General features: G+C 49.0%; 1 protein-coding gene across 4 annotated transcripts in view; it reads left to right on the top strand.

Annotated features, from left to right (window-relative positions):
• Positions 1–767: 767 nt before the first annotated feature.
• Syn1 (Syntrophin-like 1) overlaps positions 768–21427 on the top strand; it is a 298277-nt gene continuing 277617 nt past the window's right edge. For 3 of the 4 annotated variants that reach the window (XM_076828704.1, XM_076828705.1, XM_076828702.1), the window contains exons 1-2: positions 768–934; positions 8414–9011. In XM_076828704.1, coding sequence (XP_076684819.1) covers positions 911–934; positions 8414–9011 — 622 coding nt within the window. In that variant the 5' untranslated portion in view covers positions 768–910. Of the gene's footprint in view, positions 1096–8413; positions 9012–21427 lie in introns of all 4 variants that reach the window. The other variant, XM_076828703.1, reaches the window with a different exon arrangement.

Raw genomic sequence — 21427 nt, 5'->3', positions numbered from 1 at the left:
CGGCGATGTGACCGGTTTCTGAAAGTGACGTGCGCCCCTCTTCGCCGTGCCCACGCAGCCGATCGTGTCGGTGGGTCCATCCGCTCGCGGCAGCAACCTCGAGTTATCAAATGTAAACGCGGTCCAGTCGGTTCTACGATTTCGGCGGGCGTCCGTCGCGTCACGTCGCCCTTCTCCTTCGCGAACCATCGGACCTCCGTCGACGGCCACGCATAACCCTTGGATTACCTCCCGTCCCGTGGCCCACGCTCGCCGCGCGGTGTAAAAACGGTATCGCGCTCGGTTTCGCCGTTGCACGTTCGATCGTCATCGTTTCGAAAACCACGCTCGGTGCTAACGAAACCGTTGAACGGAGCCGGCTATTTGGTGGCGCGCATTGTGCTATGGGTACGTCTGTCATTGGCGCGCAGTGACGCCGGATCGTGATTCTTTCGGGGGGCTCGCAGTCGCGTCGACGTTTCAAATCGTCGCGTTCGTATTGGCGCGCCAAACGGACCGCGTCGGTAATTGCAAGTGGAACGGAGCCTGGACGCCGTGACGTTTCCTCGCGGCGAAAGTGAGCTCACTCTGCGTGTCTGAGGAGTAGGAGAAAGAGAGAGACGGTGAATCTGGTGATAGAAACGCGTTAACGCAGAAGCGAGAGCTAACCCGTGTGTCGGAGTGACTGGAATCGAGGACGAGGAAACATGTCGAGGCTGCTGAAAGGCGAACCGACGGGCGGTTATGTCATTGACTCGAGCGCCGATCTTCGAATGTATTAACCCAGGCCGTAAGCGAGCGAGAAGAAGCGGTGGCGGAGGACCAGCACCCGGGGAGAATATCCATCGGGACGGACAAGCGTGTTGGGATACAGCCGAACAGAGGAAAGCAGGCCAGGGTGTCGTGCCTCCCACTGCCTACCGGAAGTCATATGCCCATACACGCGCGGAAAACGGTAAATCATCGGTAGAAGCGACCCTCGGCTCTAACGAGCGTGCACGTTTATTTTCCGTTGGACCCCTGCAGCTCGAGCACGCCCGCGCCCCATCCACCTCTGTTCGCTTTTGTTTTGCTTGGTGTACGCCTCTGCCCTGATTCTTTCGTCCTTTCCCAAAGGTATGTACGTTCACACAGCCTAGGCCTAGGCTCTTTCTTTCTCACTTCCGCTACACCGCGCGGAGTATACGTTCGTTGCCTGTGTGTATATATAACTATACACGTTCTCGCTCGCTAATTCCGAGGCATTGACATTGCGTCCGGTTACGAACGCCGCGTTGATATTTCCTTTGGCCATCGTTACGAGAGTATAACGATCTCCGCGGATGTTTCTGACTGGCGTTCGCGCGTAAATGCACACGGTAGACCTACTTAGGAATATCGATACCTGGATACCGTTACGGCAGTTCGGATTTCCGTAGGCAATGAAGGTACTTACGTACACTCCGCGCGGTGGCTCTACGTTGGTTTTCTATTATTAAGCGTAGGATAAGTACGATAGTGAGTTTTAAACGACGAATCGGGTCGAAGCGAGAAGATATTCTAACGGGCGCCTCTTTCGGATCCGAAGTTTGACAAGTTTAAACGCAAAAGCGGCAAGCTTTGCCGTGCCATTTTCAATTTCTCCTGTTTCAAACTTGCTCCTTGAGATTCACCGTTCCGTCGCATTCCCGGGATTCTTGCAACTCCAATTTCAAGTATAGCCCTCCCCCCACGGTGGTTGCCCGTAAGGCTGATCCGGCCGGGAACACGCTCGAATTGCGTACGGTATCCCAACTTTGTCGTCTTATTCCTCTCCCCCGCACCCAGACACGCGTCACGCGAACTCGTGCACCTTTACGGCACCCAGGCGAGCGCTCGAAAGAACTAATCTCCCACGGCTCGTCGAATGCTCGGCTTTTCGTGTACGCGACAGCGCTCGTGACACTTCTTCCGAAAGAATTTCCACGGAAATCGAGTCGTGCAGCTATTCGAGCTTGTTAACGGTTCGACGAAGAAGGATCGCGTGTGTCCTCTCCTTCCGAGTCCTTTTCAATTAAACTCCAGCCACGTGCAACTTCCACGAAACATTCCGTGTACGATTGGGGCAGGTGTTAGCCCCGTACCTTTCGTCAACGTCTCTCTGACCCTTCTGAATCAAGCATCGAATTCGAAGGACGTGCCGAATGCGTCTACCGCGACTTTCGAGCCGAAATGAACTTCCCCGCTGCTCGCTGGCCCAGTAACGAGTTGATCATTTGACGCCCGGACGGGTTGCTCGAGGTATCGACGTTTGGGAGCAGGTACGAAACGATCTCGAAGCCGGAGCGACGTGTTCCTCTCCCTCCGGATCGGTGCCCGTCTTCTTTTTCCTCCTCCCCACTTCGGCCTTCCTCGGGCGTCCTCCTTCGTACGTACGTCGTCCTTCTCCGGCCCCTCGCTGCCTCCTCTTCTCTCTTTTAGGCCATAAACAACCGGTGCCCGACGTTTGCCGAGGTTATTGGTTTTTGCGAGGGGCACGACAGTGCCGTATACACGCGTCCCCGAGACCCCGACCTCACACAGCCTGCATTCCGTGTCGTTCCATCCCGCTCCGTCTCCCTCCGCCTCTGTCGCCCTTTCGGCCGTACTCGTCCCCGGCGGCGGGGCGCCCTGGTACGTGAATCGCGCACACAACGAGGTGCCGCGTACAGTGTGTGCTTTCACGTGGGCAGCGAGTAGAAGCCGCGGCGCGAGACTAATTCCCAGAGACAAACGCTTTAATTATAACCTTGCCGCGCGGCTGCGTGCCCGCGATCGCGATATCGGCGCTTTTATTAAACGCAGCCACCTCCGCCGACGCTGTCGATAATAAGGCGAACGTCCCGATTTCTGCTCATTTAAGAGGCTACTCGTCGGAAAGAAGGTGCACAGAATTCGTTCGCGATCAATATTTGCAGAGTAACTGATTAATTCTTTAATAATAAATCAACCAGTCGAGAACTATTTAAGAAAGATATTTCAAGGTGTTTAACTACTAGTAATTTGTAATTAAATGTAATGCTTTAAATGTCCGTATTTCTACTCAGCGTTTGTAGCAATTTCTGCTTACATAATATGTCACCTTTTCGGGTTAAAGTAAGTTACACCTTTTATGGAGATGTTTTATAACACAACGGTAAAGCATAAAATAATGATAAACAAAAAATAAAATGCCTTCGAATAGAAATAGAGGTTACAGCATATATCGAATTGTGAGATTATTTTATGACGCGACGGTGATTTTCCCGGTCACTTGACCCTAAACCTAATCACCTGTTATCTACTTAAAATAATCGAGAATAGTAAAAAATCTACATCCACAGCACAATACGGTATTTGTTTTTGTTATTGAATAAGGACTTTTACTGCAGAAACTATTCTCTGCCCAATTATCGAATACCAATAGCGACCCTGTTCCTACCACAACCAGCTAAAACACGGTCGAAAAATCATGAGTCTCTCGTTTTAAAAGTTTTTCGTTGCTTACGCTGCGCTTCGATTAGCCCCAAGCTCGTGCAACGCTCGCGTAAATGTTCAAATAATTTAGAATTACTTTATTGCAACTATAGCATAAAACGTAACACTTATAATAATAAGAAACATACGAAATGAGCAGAAATTGGGACATTCACCTTACCCTGATTACGCGGGGCTCCAAGTCTGCCAGTACCTGTTGTGCCTCGAACCTCCGCTCTTTTGAAATGAATTCCTATAATCGCGGCACCTCTGGGGCGTTGCGAAGGGTGTACCGATCTTCCAAGTAGCTTCCTAGACCGTCGAAGATAGGAATTGCTTCCTCCTGGGGGAGTTATTCAATTTCGAAGCAGGAAAGTATAATGTGCCTGTTTCCCTGCCTCTCGGAGTTCATCCGAGAATTTCTCTGGTGCTTTACCGAGCACGCGTACGATCTAGAGCACAGTGGAGGATTCGACTACTCCCGCGTAGCCCGAAGGTGTTTATGGAGCGGTCAGGTATTATCGGCAGCGTGTTTGGTGCGCTACGGTGGTGTCAACCGTTTCGTTAATGCTAAGCCCGTTGTAAGAACGGTATCTCGCGTTGGTGCGCGACCTTCGTGTACCGGGTGTCGCGGGCGTATTGTACACACATCGCTCCTTATAATGCGCCTCGAGGTCAATACGTGCACAGCCTCTGCGGGCTATCGGCTGGCAGACGTATTTGGTTACAGCGTTCTCCGGTTCACCAATATGTAAGATTGTGTTTCCGAGATGGCTGTAACCCCAGACACCGTGCCGAATCAACAAGTATCGCGTTGTCGATATGTAACGCGGATCGATGAGGGGGCGTAGGCGGCTGGGATAAGAGTGATCGGAGGAAATTCCGCCCAATGCTGGGATGGGATTAAGAGTCGCGCGTATCCTACGAGCTTAGAATACAACGGCTGACACCGCGGCACAGGTCAACACGCTGATAAAAATCAATTCCACGTTGAATCTCCGCACTCTATTCGATCTAGAAACGGATGTTAAGAGGTCTCCCTACTTCGACGGCCTGAACGGAAGCGCGATTTTTTTTTAAGAGAAACCCTCAAATTATATTAATTGAAAACTCTATGCTTATGTTTGTACATATTTGGGCAACATTTAAAAAAATTTAATTAAAAATACAGTACCTGAAACTGTAAACGCGCTTTTCTCAAAACTAAGTAGGTTTTTGTAAAATTAGGCTTTTGCGACTTAAAAAACCAGCGAATTTTTTGCAGAAATCGAAATTTCCTGCTTCAGACGCTGCCATTTTTTTTTACTTTCCAGCATTTCTCATTTAATCTACATCTTCGTTTCAGAAACAACGAGACTGGGACATCTGTTGAATATATAAACAAAATTTGAAGTAGATCAGGTTTTAGAGATATGCCAACCAATTCGAAAAACATCGTTTTGAAAAAACGCGTTTACAGTTTTAGGCACCGTCTTTTTTGAATTATTTTGTTTTTAAATCTTACCTAAATATGCACAAATGTAGGCATAGAGTTTTCAACTAATATAATTTGAGGGTTCCTCTTAAAAAAATCCCAAATATCGCGCTTCTCTTCAGGGCGTCAAACGGTCCAATTGAATTCCCCGGAGCGCCTGGCAGGTCCCCGGGTCTCCTTCGTCGCGTGTACAGCGGCGTGAATTTTTCGCGTTTCTGATAAATCGCGCCCGCCGGTCCAAGTCGAAAAAACATTGGCTGCACTTTCCGCAGCGTCGTCTCGCCGATTCGTACGTGTCACGTAGGTAGCCGTCGTATATACGCGCATCCCGATACGAGTGTTCGGGAATAATGGCGGTACCGAGTCCCGGCGTCGATTCATTTTTACCCAATTTCACGCGCCGGTTCACCAGTCGACCCCCGTTCCTCGCAGCTAACCCTCCCCTAGTAGAATCGTCTCCACCCCACCCCATTGCTCTTCTCGCCCGCGGTGCATGAGCAGAGGGCTGCTCTCTCCGCTCGCCCCGCGCCCGTGCTTCTTTCTGTCGCTGGCCGCGCCGCGCAAACGCTACCCTGTCGAAAACCGCGCGTTCGCTCTTAATTTTCGTCGTGCGGGAACGCGCGCTGTTTTTGGCATTGCGGTTTATCCACGCGGTGAACCCCCGTTTCTGCCGGGGTACGTGTAACGCGCTTTCCAATTGCGCGCCACCGGACCCACCCCCCTCGGCCACCCGCCGTTCCCGATAGAAATTTACTTCACGCGTGTGCAATCGGCCACGCCGCATCCCGCGTGCCATTGTGCCCGGTCAACTGGACGCACGCGTCCGCATTTTAATGCACCTTGCGTGAACTTCGGTTCGCTCTACCCTGCTTCCACCTATTTCGCCTGATTTTCCTCGGGCCTGACGAAACGTCCATCAAAATCTGTTGCTCCGGGCACGGCGGTGATAGGCACCTCGGGTAAGCTGGCTAGTTAATTATCCAGCTGTAGTCAATAAAGCCCAAAAGACTCGAAGGGAGTCCGTGGAGCAGCAGTGGTCTGCCCGAAAGAATCAATGATTACACTGGAATAGATCCTCTCGCCTTTGTCCGCTCCCTTTTTGTTGGCCCTTTTTTTTCTCGTTTCGCCGCCTAAATTCGCTCGCGCCCACCCCTCTCGTTACGCCATCCCAGTTTCTCTGGTATTAACATCGCTGTACCGACAGCATTGTACGCCAACTCTCCTCCACCCTTCCTTCCTCGCTCTCTGCCGGCGCTACCGGCTCTTCCGCCGGCTATTACGCATTCATATTAAATCGAGGATTTATGCGAGCCCATCGGTAGGGACAAAGTGCGGCCCGTGTCCGGTCGCCTTTGACTTCCTCCATCCCTCATCCCCCTGGTCTTGCCCCGGGAGCGCGGAAAAATCACGCGAAGATCGATTCCCCGGCAACCCTGCCGGCGGATTGAATGGAGAGGGATTTTAGCGGGGCTTATTCGATTCTGGCCGTCGACATGTCGTAATGAGATTTAGCTGCAGCAACGCGATACCCCTTGTTCGATGTAATTGTTGCAGCTAACGTTGCGTAACGCCCGCCGGAGGGGTAATTAATAATTTTACATTAATTATGCAGCGGAATGGCTCAACATACTAATTAACGTCATTTGCGCGGCCGGCAAATATTCAGCGCGGTGTTTGCGCCTGTTTTTCTACGAGCTTCCCAAATTCGAAACTACGAGTTACATAGTGAATTTCCTCGCTGTATTAAGGGGTTATACCTAGTCAGGCGGCCGAAAAGAGGCGAATGTTTGTGAATTTTTTTTGAAAAAGCGGAAGCATATATTCTCGCAGAACTTTTTGCGCTTAAAAGAGCAACATTTAAAGAACGTTTGGTAATTTTTTCGCAAAAAAATATTTACGTTTATAATAATGTAACAACCGACATCCAAAAAGCATCTGTAGAAATTTGGTTTTACGGTGAACACTGCGATTCGGAAGCAGATTATCTCAAATAAAAAACAAAAAAGATTTCGTTAGTATATTAATGTATCCTCAGGTGGACGGAGAGAATTTTCCGAAATATTAATTTAAAACAAAATTGCGGCTATTTAAAGATGAAATCCTGATTTTGACGTGCAAAAATCCCGCGAAAAAAATCAGGATTTCAACTTTGAATAGCCGCCATTTTGTTTTAAATTAATATTTCGGAAAATTCTCACCGCCAACCTGAGGATACATTAATATACTAACGAAATCTTTTTTGTTTTTTGATTTTAGATAATCTGGTTCCGAATGGCAGTGCTCACAGCAAAACCAAATTTTTAAAAAGGCTTCTTGGATGTCGCTTGCTACTTTATTATAAACGTAAATATTTTTCTACGAAAAAATTACCAAATGTTCTTTAAACGTTGCTCTTTTAAGCGCAAAAAGTTTTGTAAAAATATACGCCACCGCTTCTTAAAAAAAAATTCGCAAACATTCGCCTCTTTTCGGCCGCCTGACTAGGTATAACCCCTTAAGAGACAGATATGTACGTTCTTATCGAGGGGTTTCCTGGAATATTAGTTTCCGACGGTGGAGGAACGCTGGACGAGGTACGACGAGCCTTCTCACGATTTTGGCCGATTCTTTCGGTAATGTCGCGACTCGTTGGGCGCCGCTGATAAATTATCCAATTTGCGCGGTTACGCGGCTCCCCCGCGGAATTATTTATACCACGCGGAGCTGACGAAAAATTCTGTACGGCGCGATACGCCGGTTAAATATGGCGTGGCCTCCCTTTTCAGCCTCGGGGGGGATCCGTGCGCGTACGATAACGATAATACACCGAGGGGAAGAATATTTCGGTGCCTACCTTCTACGGGGGTGCGCGGGCCACCTCTTCCCCCCGGTATTTGCGTTGATTAACAGTGCAGAGCCGGCGAAGGTGTGGCCGCCCCATCCATTCATAAATAATGCCCCATTGAAAAATAATAAACACGCGCGGCTGAAGAGCGCTCGGCGATAGCGGTGACGGGGAACGAAACAGAGATATTCCCGTGTTCTCGATGACAGAACGGCGGCGGGACTTTTAATTAATTAAAAGTGAGCGCCGGTGGCAGCAGCTGCCGTAAGCGGGCCGAGGCTGTTCCCAATTTTCACGCAATTATACCCGTTGTCCGCAGTTTTGTAGGACATTTTCCGTGACTAACGGGTAACGCCATTGTTGCCCGGGCGAAAATGGATTGATGGAAATAATAGGCGGGGCAGGGGAGACAAAGAGAGGTCGGCCGGGTCGCGTCACCAGCGGCCAGTATCAATTATTTTCAAATTACGAATTTCGCCGTAGCATACGTACACGATTGATTTATTTGCGTCGTCTAGCGCAACGATCGCGATCGATCCCCGCCCGTTCGTTCGCCCGTTGCTATTCTCTCGCTTCGACGTCTCCGGCGGAGTCGGGACCGTAGGATTCAGGGAGAGACGGATCGATGGGGGCGAAAGGAAGCAAATGGCTAACCGTGTGACTTGGTTGTTTTGCCCCAACAGCGTGCAGCTTGCGAGGAAATCGAAATGGTCGAGCTGTGCGGTAGCGGACAACCGACTTCGGCGATGGGGGTGATGGGGATCGGTTCGGTGGCGTCAGCGGCGACGTCGTCCTCGTCCTCGTCGACGACGACCACGGCGGCCTCGTCGACAGTGTCGGGGCGCGCCGGTGTTCTGGAGACACAGGTCCGCGGCCAATGGTACCGCGTGTTCGTCTCCTTGGAGGACGATTACTTGAGCATCTCGTTGGACGAGAGCTGCGAGACCGGCAACAACGCCCTAAACAACGGCAACATTAACAATAACAACGTGGACAGCTTGAACGACCCGGACGTGCCGGACTCGGTGGCCAACCAGAAGCGGATCGTGCGCGTGGTGAAGAGCGACAACAACGGCCTCGGTATCTCGATCAAGGGCGGCAAGGAGAACAAAATGCCGATCCTCATCTCGAAGATCTTCAAGGGGATGGCCGCGGACGCCACCGAGCAGCTGTACGTGGGCGACGCGATCCTGGCTGTGAACGGGGAGGATCTGCGCGAGGCGACCCACGACGAGGCGGTGAAGGCGCTCAAGAGGGCTGGCAAGGTCGTCGAGCTGGAAGGTGAGTACATTGCCAAACGTTTCTCTTCTCTTTGCATGTACTTTCAGCTCGGTGCGACCGGTACGATCGTCGCTAGCTAGCGACTGAGCGCCCGCGGGCCAGCTACATTTACAATTCACGCGATGGGTATTGAAAGTTGCTCGCCAGTCTGGCGTTGAAGGGGTCATTCTACTTTGATCGGCCGAAAAATTAAGCTATTTTTAAAGATTTTTTTTCTTAATAAATACAACGTATAACGAAATAAGTATTTTTGGAGTTTATTAAGCTACTCTGATATTATACAAAAAATAATTATAAAGATGTTTTTCAATTTGTTTCAAATGTTTTTTTATAGCGACATTGTGAGACCTAGGAAACAGAGGCATGTTCGTGGCGCAGGTGATTTCCCGGCTCAGGCTTATCTAAACCAAAACGTTCGAAAAGATTCTTAATCTGTATGAGTGCTGCTATCGCCCGTAACTCAATTAACAATTTTTGTTGAGAAATAATAAAATGGCGCCAATTTGAAAGAAAAAATTCCCCAAAAGGTCTGGGTTCTACAATGTTCCCCGGGAAAAATCTCGGTTATTTTTCGACAAAAATGGTTAATTGAGCTAGGGGCGATAACGACACTCATATAGATTAAGAATCTTTTCAACGTTTTTGTTTCACATAAGCGTGAGCCGGAAAATTACCTGCGCCACGAACATACTTTATTTTGTAGGTGTCACATGGACCTTAAAAAAAACCTTTCCAACAAATTAAAAAACATCTTTTTATTTTTTTTTGTATAATATAAAACTAGCTTAGTAAATTCCAAAAAGATTTATTTCATTGTATGTTGTATTTACTGAGAAAAAAATCTTTAAAAATAGCTTCACTTTTCGGCTTATCAAAGTAGAATGACTCCTTAAAGGCGGGAGCGTCGATTCTACCTCGCGCGATTAGTTTAGTTAGGAAAGGCGCGCGTTACTTTCGCCGAAGCTCTCGCACCCAGTAATCAGTGCCGCTCGAATTTCGCTCGAATTTCACTTAGGCCCGAGGGGACATTCCATGCGAACTCGGACAGATTTCGGAGTAAGTTTTCGTAGATTGCTGAAATTTGAATATGTTGTAGTCTTTGGTGATATTTAAACGTATCTCTAAGGATTTTTCAAAATTTTGAAAAATGTCGATTTTACAGCTGTTTGAAGTTAAGTGCTAACTTTTTTTCAATGCAGTATAGCTATGGAAGTAGTAAACTGATGGAGATGAGCTTTACGGTGCTTATAGAGAAGACATTGATGTTTTAAGAAAAAATTATTTCAGTTTAAAAAATTTTTTTTAACCATTTTTGTGATGAAGTAAATATATTGAACTATCTATCTAGTAGATTGAGTTTCTTTCTTTCATTCCTAAAACTTCAATGTCTTCTCTATAAGCACCGTAAAGCTCATCTCCATCCGTTTACTACTTCCATAGCTATAATGTATTGAAAAAAAGTTAGCACTTAACTTGAAACAGCTGTAAAATCGACATTTTTCAAAAATCTGAAAAATCCTTTGAGGTACGTTTAAATATCACCAAAGACTACAACATATTGAAATTTCAGCAATCTACGAAAACGTACTCCGAGATCTGTCCGAGTTCGCGTGGAATGTCCCCGAGCTGAACTAGCCTTCCATCTTCTTAAGCTGAGTGCCGAATCTGACTCTCTTTACATCCAGCGTGACGTTTGGAGTGAAAACAAGCCCGATAATCGTGCCAGCCCCGGTTCCTTTGATCGCCAGTTAGCGCTCGCAATTAATAGCCGCGGCGTTTTGAAAATCAGGTCGCGCGGCTAGCGGTGCAGCGCGCCACCCCTCCGGTTCGGGCAAACGCGAAGGCAAACGTAGATTCGTTTAGTGGCGCGGTTGGTTGAAGCGCTGAAGCGCTGAAACGCGTTTGCCACGGGAGCAGAAGTAGCTAGTGAGCGCGGATGCGAGTGGAAGACATTAACGAGGTTTTCGCTCGAATTAGTGCAGAGTACACGGCGCATTAACTCCCGGTGCATGGATTCCTTACGGCCACCCGCTCGTTTTAATATCGAATTCCCCGTGTCATTAAGCCACCGCGTCTCGTCTTGGTCGCGGCGCGAGGACGCTACGTTCGGCTACGAAAATAAAGGGGCGCTAGGAGAAAGGAAGAAGGGGGTTGAAAGCGGACAGCCGTTGTGTCCAGAAGCGAGCTTTTAGCCGGATTACTCCTTAGGCCTTTTGGGGTGCGAGTGGTGTTTCGGGGTCGTCGCATCGCGCGGATCGCGGGCTCGTCGACAGAAAAGCACCTGGGAGGACGGAAATCAGCGCGCGACTTGGCAGTTTTCGCGCGAATTCCCGCGCCATCGTACGCCGCCTCGAGACGTAGTATTATCAAAAAGCGCGAGGCTGAAAGACCCAGCGGAGGTGAAAGGTCGGCGAGAAAACGTGCGCGTACCGCCTGAAGCGTTAAATGGCGCTTCCGTCTCCCTTTCTCGCGTGGGGGGTACCTTCTTCTCTCCCCTATTCCTCCCTCCGCCCCCTCGGCCGCCTTTTCTTTCCGCGCCGTTATTTTACTTCCTTTGTGACTGGCTATCGTTTGTTTCTCATACGAATCTCCTACGAGCGCGAGACACAGGCCTGCCCAGTGAAGCGCGACTCTCCGCGCTCTTTTCCTCGTTCCTTCTTGCTCTATCCCCCTGTATCTTGCTCCGCTCTCCGCGGCCCCTCTGTCGCTGCACACGCCCGTGTCCGCCTGCACTTTGCATTTAACGTTCTCCAACTGATGCGCCGCACCACGCCCGTGTGTGTACGTGCGGCAGCGTTGCACCGCTCCGGGGCTTTCAGCCCGGCAGCCCCGACGCGCGATTGTATGCACGCGAACGCACCTGCACCGTTATTTTCTCCGCCGGCTGAAAAGCCCCACGGACCAAAAATTCGCCCCGAGAACGGCCGTTATTGAGCCATTCCGGGGGTCCCGGCCGTTTACCAAAATCCGTTCCCGGACCGATGAAACTCCCCCGCCCGTGAATGACCGACCCCGACAGCTCGTTGCGCTTCGTATAATCGCGTGCGGTTTTCGTGCAACATTTCCCAATCCTTTTCCATGCCCGGCGAGGGCATCCAGCAGGCTGACCGCGTTCTATCGCAGGGCATTCTTGAAATCGCGCGAGAAGGGTCGATTCGAATGGGATATAACGCGCTCGTCGAATACCACCCCGTGGAAACCGGGCTCCTGTAATAGAGTCAGGACCCCTAGACACGATATTTCGGCAGACAGCTTTCGCTGTCTTCGAGTATATCTTTGAGTGCGTATCTGTTGGCGTACGCGGTGGAGCAGCGATACGAGCTGTAAACAGAGGACTGAGGTCTGGACACTGTCCGTGTCACGTTTATCTCCACAAAATTACCTTTTTTAAAAAAGGGTACAAAAATGCGCGCCAAGTATATATATATAGTCGGGAAGACGAACAAAAAAAAACTGTCGTAAATTTATTACCTGCTATATTTAGGTTTACAAAACTAATGATATACAAAAATTACGCCAATCATAACAATGGCTATTTATACAAACAAAAAATCTATTAAATAATATTAAGTAGATATATTTTTATACAAATAAATATTTCAATACGAATAAATATTTTATTCAAAATACTTGGCGCTGCGAAACCAAAAAAATGTTAATTGTCTTGGTTAATAAATAAAACAGGACCAGACACCACTGAGACAAGAAAGAAAGAAAAAGAATTCAATGCGATTTATATATATTTATGCAGTTTAGCACCACCAATTCGGAGCGCAGAGCTAGTATTTTGAATAAAAAATTTATTCGTATTGAAATATTTATTTGTATTAAAATATATCTGCTTAATATTATTTAATAGATTTTTTGTTTGCATAAATAGCCACTGTTATAATTGGCGCAATTTTTGTACATCATTAGTTTTGTAAAGCTAAATATGGCACGTAATAAATTTACGACCACCATTTAATACTATTGACTCCATTTTATCAATAAAGTGATTCTATTGTATTTGCTCTATCGAGTTACTGCTCACTCTACCAGGTAACCCAACAGTATCTAGTAGCGACTGGGAGCCTCTAAGTGTGTCTGAATCTGGGAGGATCGATAGGAATCTAAGGCCACGCGGTTTCCCTTTTCCCCTGCGACGTGGGAGGACAGTCGGTCCAGGCGCGCGACGGCTTTTCTTTTATTCAGACACTTTCGGCGCGTGTCGCACTCTCTTCTTCCCTGCCCTCCTGGTCGGCCGGTTGCCACGTCTCTCACGTGGGTGATGCGTGGAATGCGATACCCTGCGCTTCACGCGAGACGCGAAAGCGGAGGACGCGTGGGCGAGTCCGAGAGGCGGAAAAGAGGAGAGCGAGTGGAAGGTTAGGGAGGATCGAGGGGAGAGCGGATAGCTGGTTGACCCCGCTCAGGATTGACTGCGAGACACGCGGAGAGACGAAGACGGGGCTGGAGGAGGAAAGTAGAGCTTTGGAATACATTAGCCTAGGATTTTCATCGAGACCCCGGGTCTGGAAGCTCGCGGGGGTCCCGTTCAACCGGGATCCCGCCGAAAACTTCCGGTTGCACGGGCAGAATCACAGTCAAGTTGGCCCCATCAGGCTGACAAAGTTTCCGAAAGGGCTTCCCCGGCGAGGAATCGAATAGAACTTACCCTCCCTGATAAACGAAGTCGAATTTATTGCTCCGCCGCTTTCCAGATTTAGCCTGATTTATTGTACTCCCCCGGCGAACCCTTCTCTTTTTCCTCCCGCCACTTCTTCGCCCCGTCTCGCGTATGAACGGGGGGGTTCGCCCGGGCGAATCAACCGTGGGGACTATTGTTTCGAAGGAAGATTGATTCGAGGGCGGTCTTCATACACAGCCCCGCGAGAAGTCTCGCCAGGGCGCTCCTGAAGTTCCCGATATTCGGCAGGGCGGAGGGATAAAGGATAAAACGGTCGGACAATCGCCAGTCTGAACTCGCCGGTAGATCGATACGAATCTACTTATAAATTTCCCCCGGTCTTAGCGCTCGCTGCTCGCCCTGATTCGCTGGAATTTCGTTCCTGGCGCTGTCGTAATTCAATTCCAGGCTCGTCAGATCCCCGGCCCCGATACGCGTACATCGAATATGAGGGATGGGGGTTCGTTAAGGAAGGGCTTGAAAAATTCACGGCGTAAAGGGTTTCCTGTTCCTGATAGCGAGGCAGGCAGGGGGGCCTGACTTCCACCTCGGCTTCGCGTGACTTTTCTCCACGGTTATCTATTCCGCGGCAATCTGGCCGCCGGATCTCGGGAATTCTAGCCGTGAAATATTGCGTGTCCTTGATTATGGATCGGCAGTGTTCGCTTGTACATACGTCTCTTCGGCCTGGCCACGCGCTACCACCGCGCAGCTGTTGGCCGATAATTCCGATGCATATACCCGATGGCCATTACCGCGTTAGGCTGCTCCAGCGATTCTTACGCGCCTACGCTTTGCGTAAACGTCTGCTAATCCGGGTCCAGCAGGTGGATCAGAGAGACGGAGCGACCTTCGACAATACACTTGCTCGACTAGTGAACGATGGACCGAGTATCGCGTGGGTGTGATTAATTTTATTAGACGGTGGTTATGGATTCTCAAGGTGGATAGAAGGATTCCGGTACCGTTGGGTATTTTATGTAGGAGAAGAACGGAATCTTGGGCGATGGGACTCGAACCCACGATCTTCGGATCCACTGCCCGCTGGCCAGCCGCCTTAAGTGTTTACTTAGTCAGGAGGCCGAAAAGAGGCGAATGTTTGTGAATTTTTTTTGAAAAGCCGGAAGCATATATTTTTACAGAACTTTTTGCACTTGGAAGAGCAATTTAAAGAACGTTTGGTAATTTTTTTGCAGAAAAATATTTACGTTTATAATACAATTACAACCGACATCCAAGAAGCATTTTTAAAAAGTTGTTTTGGGGCGAGCACTGCCATTCGTGACCAGATTAGCTGAAATCAAAAAACAAAATAGATTTCGTTAGTATATTAATGCGTCCTCTGATTCACGGAGGGAATTTTCGAAATATTAATTTAAAACAAAAAATGTTCTTTAAACGTTGCTCTTGTAAGTGCAAAAGTCCTGTAAAAATATAGCTTTCGCTTTTTCGAAAAGAAATTCACAAACATTAACCGATTCCCCCGAGTCGACTCTCCTCTCTACGTTTCGGACTCTACTTAAGCGGCGCCACCGATGTGGCAATCGCACCAGAGGCCGTTCCTAAGCGCCGAACTCCTACATTTAATTCTGATCTAAATTTTAAGTAGCCCAGGTGCTCGACCTGCCCGTCAGTCCGAAGCCACGGTGCTCGCGGAGCGACTGGAACGAATGAAACGTCTGCGGTTCCCCTACGCGTATCCATTTGTAATTGGAATGCGTAATTTTAGTCGAGCATTGTTCCGCGCGGGACAGGCCCGCATGACGGATGACACGCGACCTCGTCAGGGAAATTGCGTCTTAAATCGTGCAGCACCGAATTCCTTTCACTGGCGGCATCAGGCATCTTGTCCTCCGTCGCCCCTCTCTCCACCTTTCCTTTCCATTATCTTAATCATTTCAGTTTATGAGCTTCCTCTTTCGTCGGCACAGACCTTCGCCCCTCGATGATCCTTCCTGGTTAGGGTATCACGGATGTAGAATCGCAGACAGTATTCTTCGGTCGTGCTGCGACTCTCCAATTCCTCAAATCCCGAACCAAGGAGAACTTAAAGGACTCTCCTTTCTTCGACGAATTCTTTGTCACCGGCACATTTGCTGCCTCCTCCTCGAACCAGGAACCCCGGGTTTGACAGGCGAGCCTCCCTTAATCTCTTCGATCGTTGCGCCGTAACGATGATAAATGATTAGCGCACAGATTGATGCGCTCGCGATGCATCAGCGCGCCCAGGCGAGAATCTGTTTTTCCCCGGGGCACAAAAAGACGAGGTAACGATGATAAGGGCGGAAAATAGCGGCGCCCGATATACCGATTAACGAGATTCGAATAATTACGAGACTCCGGGTGTCGGGTAAATGGCGACGGAGATTAGACAGCCCGGTTTTACCGCTCGTCGCGATAATTAGCCGGACTCTTTGCCGCTGGCTGCATAACCGTACGTGTGGTTAACGGCTCGTTCGTGTGGCTCGAATTTAGAAGAAGGTGATTACAGTGTTTTCGGTGTAATACCCATAGTCGGGGCTGTTTTGGCCGGAACGGGAGTCACGGGGGATGATGAAAGGACACGAGGCACGAGGGGTAATTTTCCCTTGATAGCCTTCGTCCTTGTACAGGCTGCGCCACGAGATGTGCACGCCATTTTGGGGGCTGAATAAGAGAGATCATCCCTGGGTGTCTTTCTGCATCTCGGCCCTTAGTTTCTGACCAGCTCTGTACACCGAGTTCCCTTGATTCTCGGACACCAACTGCATTCGTACAGTGAATGCGTCGGCCCCTCTATATCTCCCTTGCGCAGTGGACGAAGAAAGGGGGAGTTCCAGCGGTGGATTTAAGGGGTCATGCTCAGTCAGGCGGCCGAAAAAAGGGTGGTCTTTGGAAATTTTTTACTCAAAAGCTGTACCACATTTCTCAAGAAATCTTTTTTCCTTTTAAGGGTTGCATCTAGTACCGTGCATCGCAATTTTTTTATTTAAAAATATTTATCGATAACTAAGTTATTGTCCATCACTCGAAGGTTCTCTAAAAAAGGGCTTCTGTGGTGACCACTGCTGCTCGAAAGTCGATCATCTAAAATAAAAAATTCAAAAGAATTTACTTATTATATTATATTATCTAGTATTTGAACGAAGGATTTTTCGAAATATTGATTTGGGAAAAAATGGCTGATGTTCAAAGTAAAAGTTTCAATTTTTATCGTAAGTCGTGCCTGATTTTTGTCAATTAAAAGAAAACTAAGCATCGGATAAAAAAAAATCCGTCGTTCAAATACTAGATAATATAATATAATAAGTAAATTCTTTTGAATTTTTTATTTTAGATGATCGACTTTCGAGCAGCAGTGAATCTTCGAGTGATGGACAATAACTTAGTTATTGCTACATATTTTTAAATAAAAAAATTACGATGCACGGTACTAGATGCAACCCTTAAAAGGAAAAAAGATTTCTTGAGAAATGTGGTACAGTTTTTGAGTAAAAAATTTCCAAAGACCACCCTTTTTTTCGGCCGCCTGACTGAGCATGACCCCTCGGTGTACAACACGGCGTGTATTCCTCTTCGTTCAGATCAATTGCGTGATTCATCCTCGACCGTCTTCGGCGCAGATTTCGTTCGGTTGCTCTATTTATCCTCGCCAGTTCCCTCGCTTTCCTTCTTCCTTTCCCTTTCTCCTTCGGCATATAGACACTGCGTCCTCCGCGCAGCAGGTCCGTTTGCTTTCCCTCGATTTTCCGCCTACCTTTGAGCAACCCGCTTTGTAGCCGTCGGTATTCCTTCCGCGCGCTGACTCAGCCTCCTATTAATTTTCTTCTATCGCCGCGCCAGAGATGCCCTCGCTCGTCACCCACGAGAGCCGCCTTTCTCTTCCCGCGGCGGGAGCTTTCCGCTCGCCTTCGATCCCGATCGATCCGATCCTCGCGCCCCGCGGCTAGAAATCTCTCGGTAACGCCGAGTCCGCCGTTCTTTCTCCCGGTTTCTCCCGCGCGAGAGCCGAGACTCGCCATTGAAATCCGGTTGGCACGTAACTGGTGCGCGAAACGCGAGAGTCAAAGGCTGCCAGTCGGCCAATTAATAGTTCCACCGGCATAATTTGCGGCCACCGGTTTATTTGTCGCAGCGCGCCTGGGGGATCGAGCGGCCGCAGCCGCGAGGCAAGTCCTCCCCCGTGTTTCTGCCACGTCGAACGACGACGGTTATAATAAGCAAGAAAAATGGCACGGCGCCGGTCGTAACGAGGCTCCTGTAGCCTGGCCAGTTAATCGCGACAGCAAGCGGGGCCTCGACATCTTGCTCTACCCGCAGCGAGGATTACGAGCGTCGCGGAACAGGGCCCGACCAGAGAAACCTTTGATCTGTCGTTTTAGAAACGAAACGAGGAAGAGGCTGATAGCCTGGCAAGCTCGTCTTGCCAGCAGTAATTTCGAGCAGTGGACTAAACTTATTTCTGGCACTCGAGCTGGCCCTGCTCACCGTAAATTGCACTCTCTGCTCTGATAAAAAGCCCTCCCCTCCTTGGACTTAAAGCGATCGCGACGGTCGAGCCGGGAGTCATGGGTCCGAAGTGTCTTCGATGGAAATAACGATGCCGCTCGGGTCTCCGGGTGGCTTCCAGCTCAAAGGGAAACTTTGTATTTGAGTGTTTCGTCTGACTGGGAGGGCGACTGCTTTAATTCCTTCGGCAGCCAGCGTTTAAATTGAAATTTAACTTAATCTGTGGCGGAGTGACACGGTTCGAAGAAAAAGTTTCATTGCCGCGACACCACTACTCGCGTTTCTACCTATACACGCGTATATTCTCCGCTGAAGGAGTTGCTCGGTCCCAGGCGAGTCTCGGCAACTCGACCCGCTTCCTGCAGAACGAATCGAGTTTCCAGGCGGATTCGGGGTGGTTGATGATTAGCCCGAACGGGACCTAAACTACCCCCGAAGAATATGACCGAGCGTCGCGTCGCCAGTAAATGCATTTACATAGCGGCTCGAGTGCCGGCACTCGGGGGCACAGTAACTCGAATATAAGGCACGAGCAGGCGCGCTTCTCCTCCTCGCGACACCGTTATATATCTGCCCGGGCGCTGTGTTTCGCGTGCCTTTCATTTCGTCCTTTACGGTACTTCGTCATGATTTACGGGGTATCCGCATGAGGAGCGACGCCGTCGCATTCTACGTCTCCTCCTGCTTCCTCGTCCCCTTCCGGTGCACCCCTCGCCCGCCCTCTGCTCTGGCTGCTCCTCCTCCCCGTCAGCGTGTCCCGTTTGTAATTTTCTCGTTGGCAGTCGACAGACAGAGGGTGGCAGAGAGAGAGAGAGAGAAAGACACTGGATTCGAAGCGACGTTAAAGCGAAGGTACCAGCGGAGCATCAGAGAAGAAGAAAAGGACGGCTTTGACCCGACCTCCTCCGAAGCCACCCTCACAGCGAGTTTCGTTAGCTTGACCCAGGTCGCGGCGCCGATACACGACGCGTAAAAATGTCAAGCACGAGCCTTTCGATCGTCGCACAGTGGGAAAAAATCGGGGCGTCAGCGGCCAAAAATCTATAACTTTTGAACGGATGAAGATAAAGCAATGATTCTTTTTGCTTTAACGAAGTTGATGCGTCCTTCATTGCTTAAATATTATTACGTTACTTATATTAACCCTCGGTTGTCACACTGGGTCAAAATGACGCAAAATTTGACATTAAGGTATTATATCTTTGAGGCATCATTGAAAATGGTACTACTGGTGCCATGTAGTAGTAATTTCGTGTATCCTCTACAGAATAAGACACTCCTCCAGTGATTTTTTTAAGCAAACAAATTTTCAGGAACTTTTTCTTTCATAATTTTTTTAAACACGACGATACTTTAAATATTAATTTTCAACGGTGGACATATATTCTACAATGTTGAAACTTGATCTAAAAAAAATTGCGACTTAATTTAAGAGATAGTTTTTAAACAACAGCTGATTGAAAATTCTGCACTGTTTGGGGGGAAGAAGCAGTCGTAACAAGTGGTCTACGAGAACACACCTTATCGAGACACGTTCCTTGCGTTCGCTCGAGTTGCCCGTTTCTCTGCCTCCACCTCCAACCCCATCCCTCGGTTTGCTTAGATTAAAACGCGCGAAGCAGGAGTTAAACTCGGCCCTCGAGGCTTGTTTATGCGTCTCTTTGCACCAGAAAGCGTTCTCCTTCTCTCCCCTTTCTCGGACTTCCAGGCTGGGTGCCTGTAAAGTCTCGCGACCGTCTATCGCGCCCTTTCGATGCTCGCGCGAGTCCCTTCGCGATCCTGATCCCGAGAAGCGTATAACCGCGCCTGGGATTTAATAGACGTACGCCGTAAGAGCGAGAATAACAGCGAGGGGGACAGGGATGCGGGAAAGGTATTTTCCGGCTGGCATCCCCACAATTTGTCTCGCAGACCGCGAACTTTAAAGTGCCACGTGCACGGCGCGCGTAAATAAAGCGCGCAGGAGCCGCGTCGCCGGGCCGAATAAGCGGATGAAAAATGGACAGGTTACAATTTCCGGGTTTTATTCGCCTATCAAACAGGGACGGGGAATCCGATTACCGTCGGCGGACAGGGGACGCGCGAAATGCGCAGCGAGAGGAATTGAAAGTGGGTCGTGCACCCTGTGGGGAGGATTCGCTTGAAAAATGGACACTTCACCTAATCACCCTTGACGTTTGCTCTTAGAACACCGTCCAGAAATTACCACCAACTGTACCGTCAAGGACCCAGTTCCTGATCACTTAAGAGTAACTACCGCGGGGTTTTTAAACGTGTAAAGGGTGAACTTATCCAAATTTAAAAGATTTTTTTTTTTATATCAGGAAATCTATGTTTTATCTTTAATTTGGTATTAAAACAAGTGCACACATAATAATAATTATTTTATAATTTAACTTCGAAAGTGAGAAATGCAAAGGGAGCAGTTTCTGATCACCTTCACGCGTTTTACTATGAGCAATCAAATTTTGCGTATAAATTTCAAAATACTTCATAATTATTTAGTAATTTGTCAGAATAAATTTGTATCGTAATAAGCTTAATAATTGGTTTATTTTTCTAAGCTGATCAGGAACTGGGTCCTTGACGGTGTATCTCTACGGTATTGCTACAGGAAATCCATTAAACGTCGCGCAGCGGTCGAAGCTGATTTTTCCGCGGGCAGCGGAGGCATTCGGTGCGTCCGCGATGGTCATTGTTCGTCGATAACGCTTATCGCGGCTGGACGGACGACACGCGCGGTAACCAACGAAACCGTACGCTCCTACGCGTAATTACTGTTATCCAACAGCGGGAGTACGTAATACCGCGATTGCCGACGTTTTTGTAATTAGCGAGGGCGTGGAGGGAGGATGACCGTGGCGCATAAATGCACGCAGCGACGGTTCGTGCGAGCCTCTGCAGCGGCGAGGCTCCTCTAGAGCGGGCCTCTCGTCACGATACGTGATGCACGGCCGGAGATCTTCTATCTGAGTATTGTAATACACGCGCCGCGCCTCTTCCAGCCCTCTTCCGGCCGGCATCCTCCACGAGCACGCCTGCCCCCTCGTAAAACTCCCGAAAATTTACTCGACGTAATAACGCCAGCGTGATAATACCTTTGCCGGCGGAAGACTTGCCTGGCGCCCGAGCGCCGAAGGATCGTGCTGGGATCATTATCTCGAGGGGTCGGTCCTTCTTCGCGCGTTTCACAATTGAATTCGAGGGCGGCAGTTGATCGCTGCCAACGGTTGGTGTTTTTAATCGGCAGGGACGGTGA

Source organism: Andrena cerasifolii, chromosome 16 (genome assembly GCF_050908995.1).
Source record: "Andrena cerasifolii isolate SP2316 chromosome 16, iyAndCera1_principal, whole genome shotgun sequence".
Lineage (NCBI taxonomy): Eukaryota > Metazoa > Arthropoda > Insecta > Hymenoptera > Andrenidae > Andrena > Andrena cerasifolii.
Note: the sequence above shows the minus strand (reverse complement) of the source record. Positions and strands in the feature narration are given on the sequence as shown.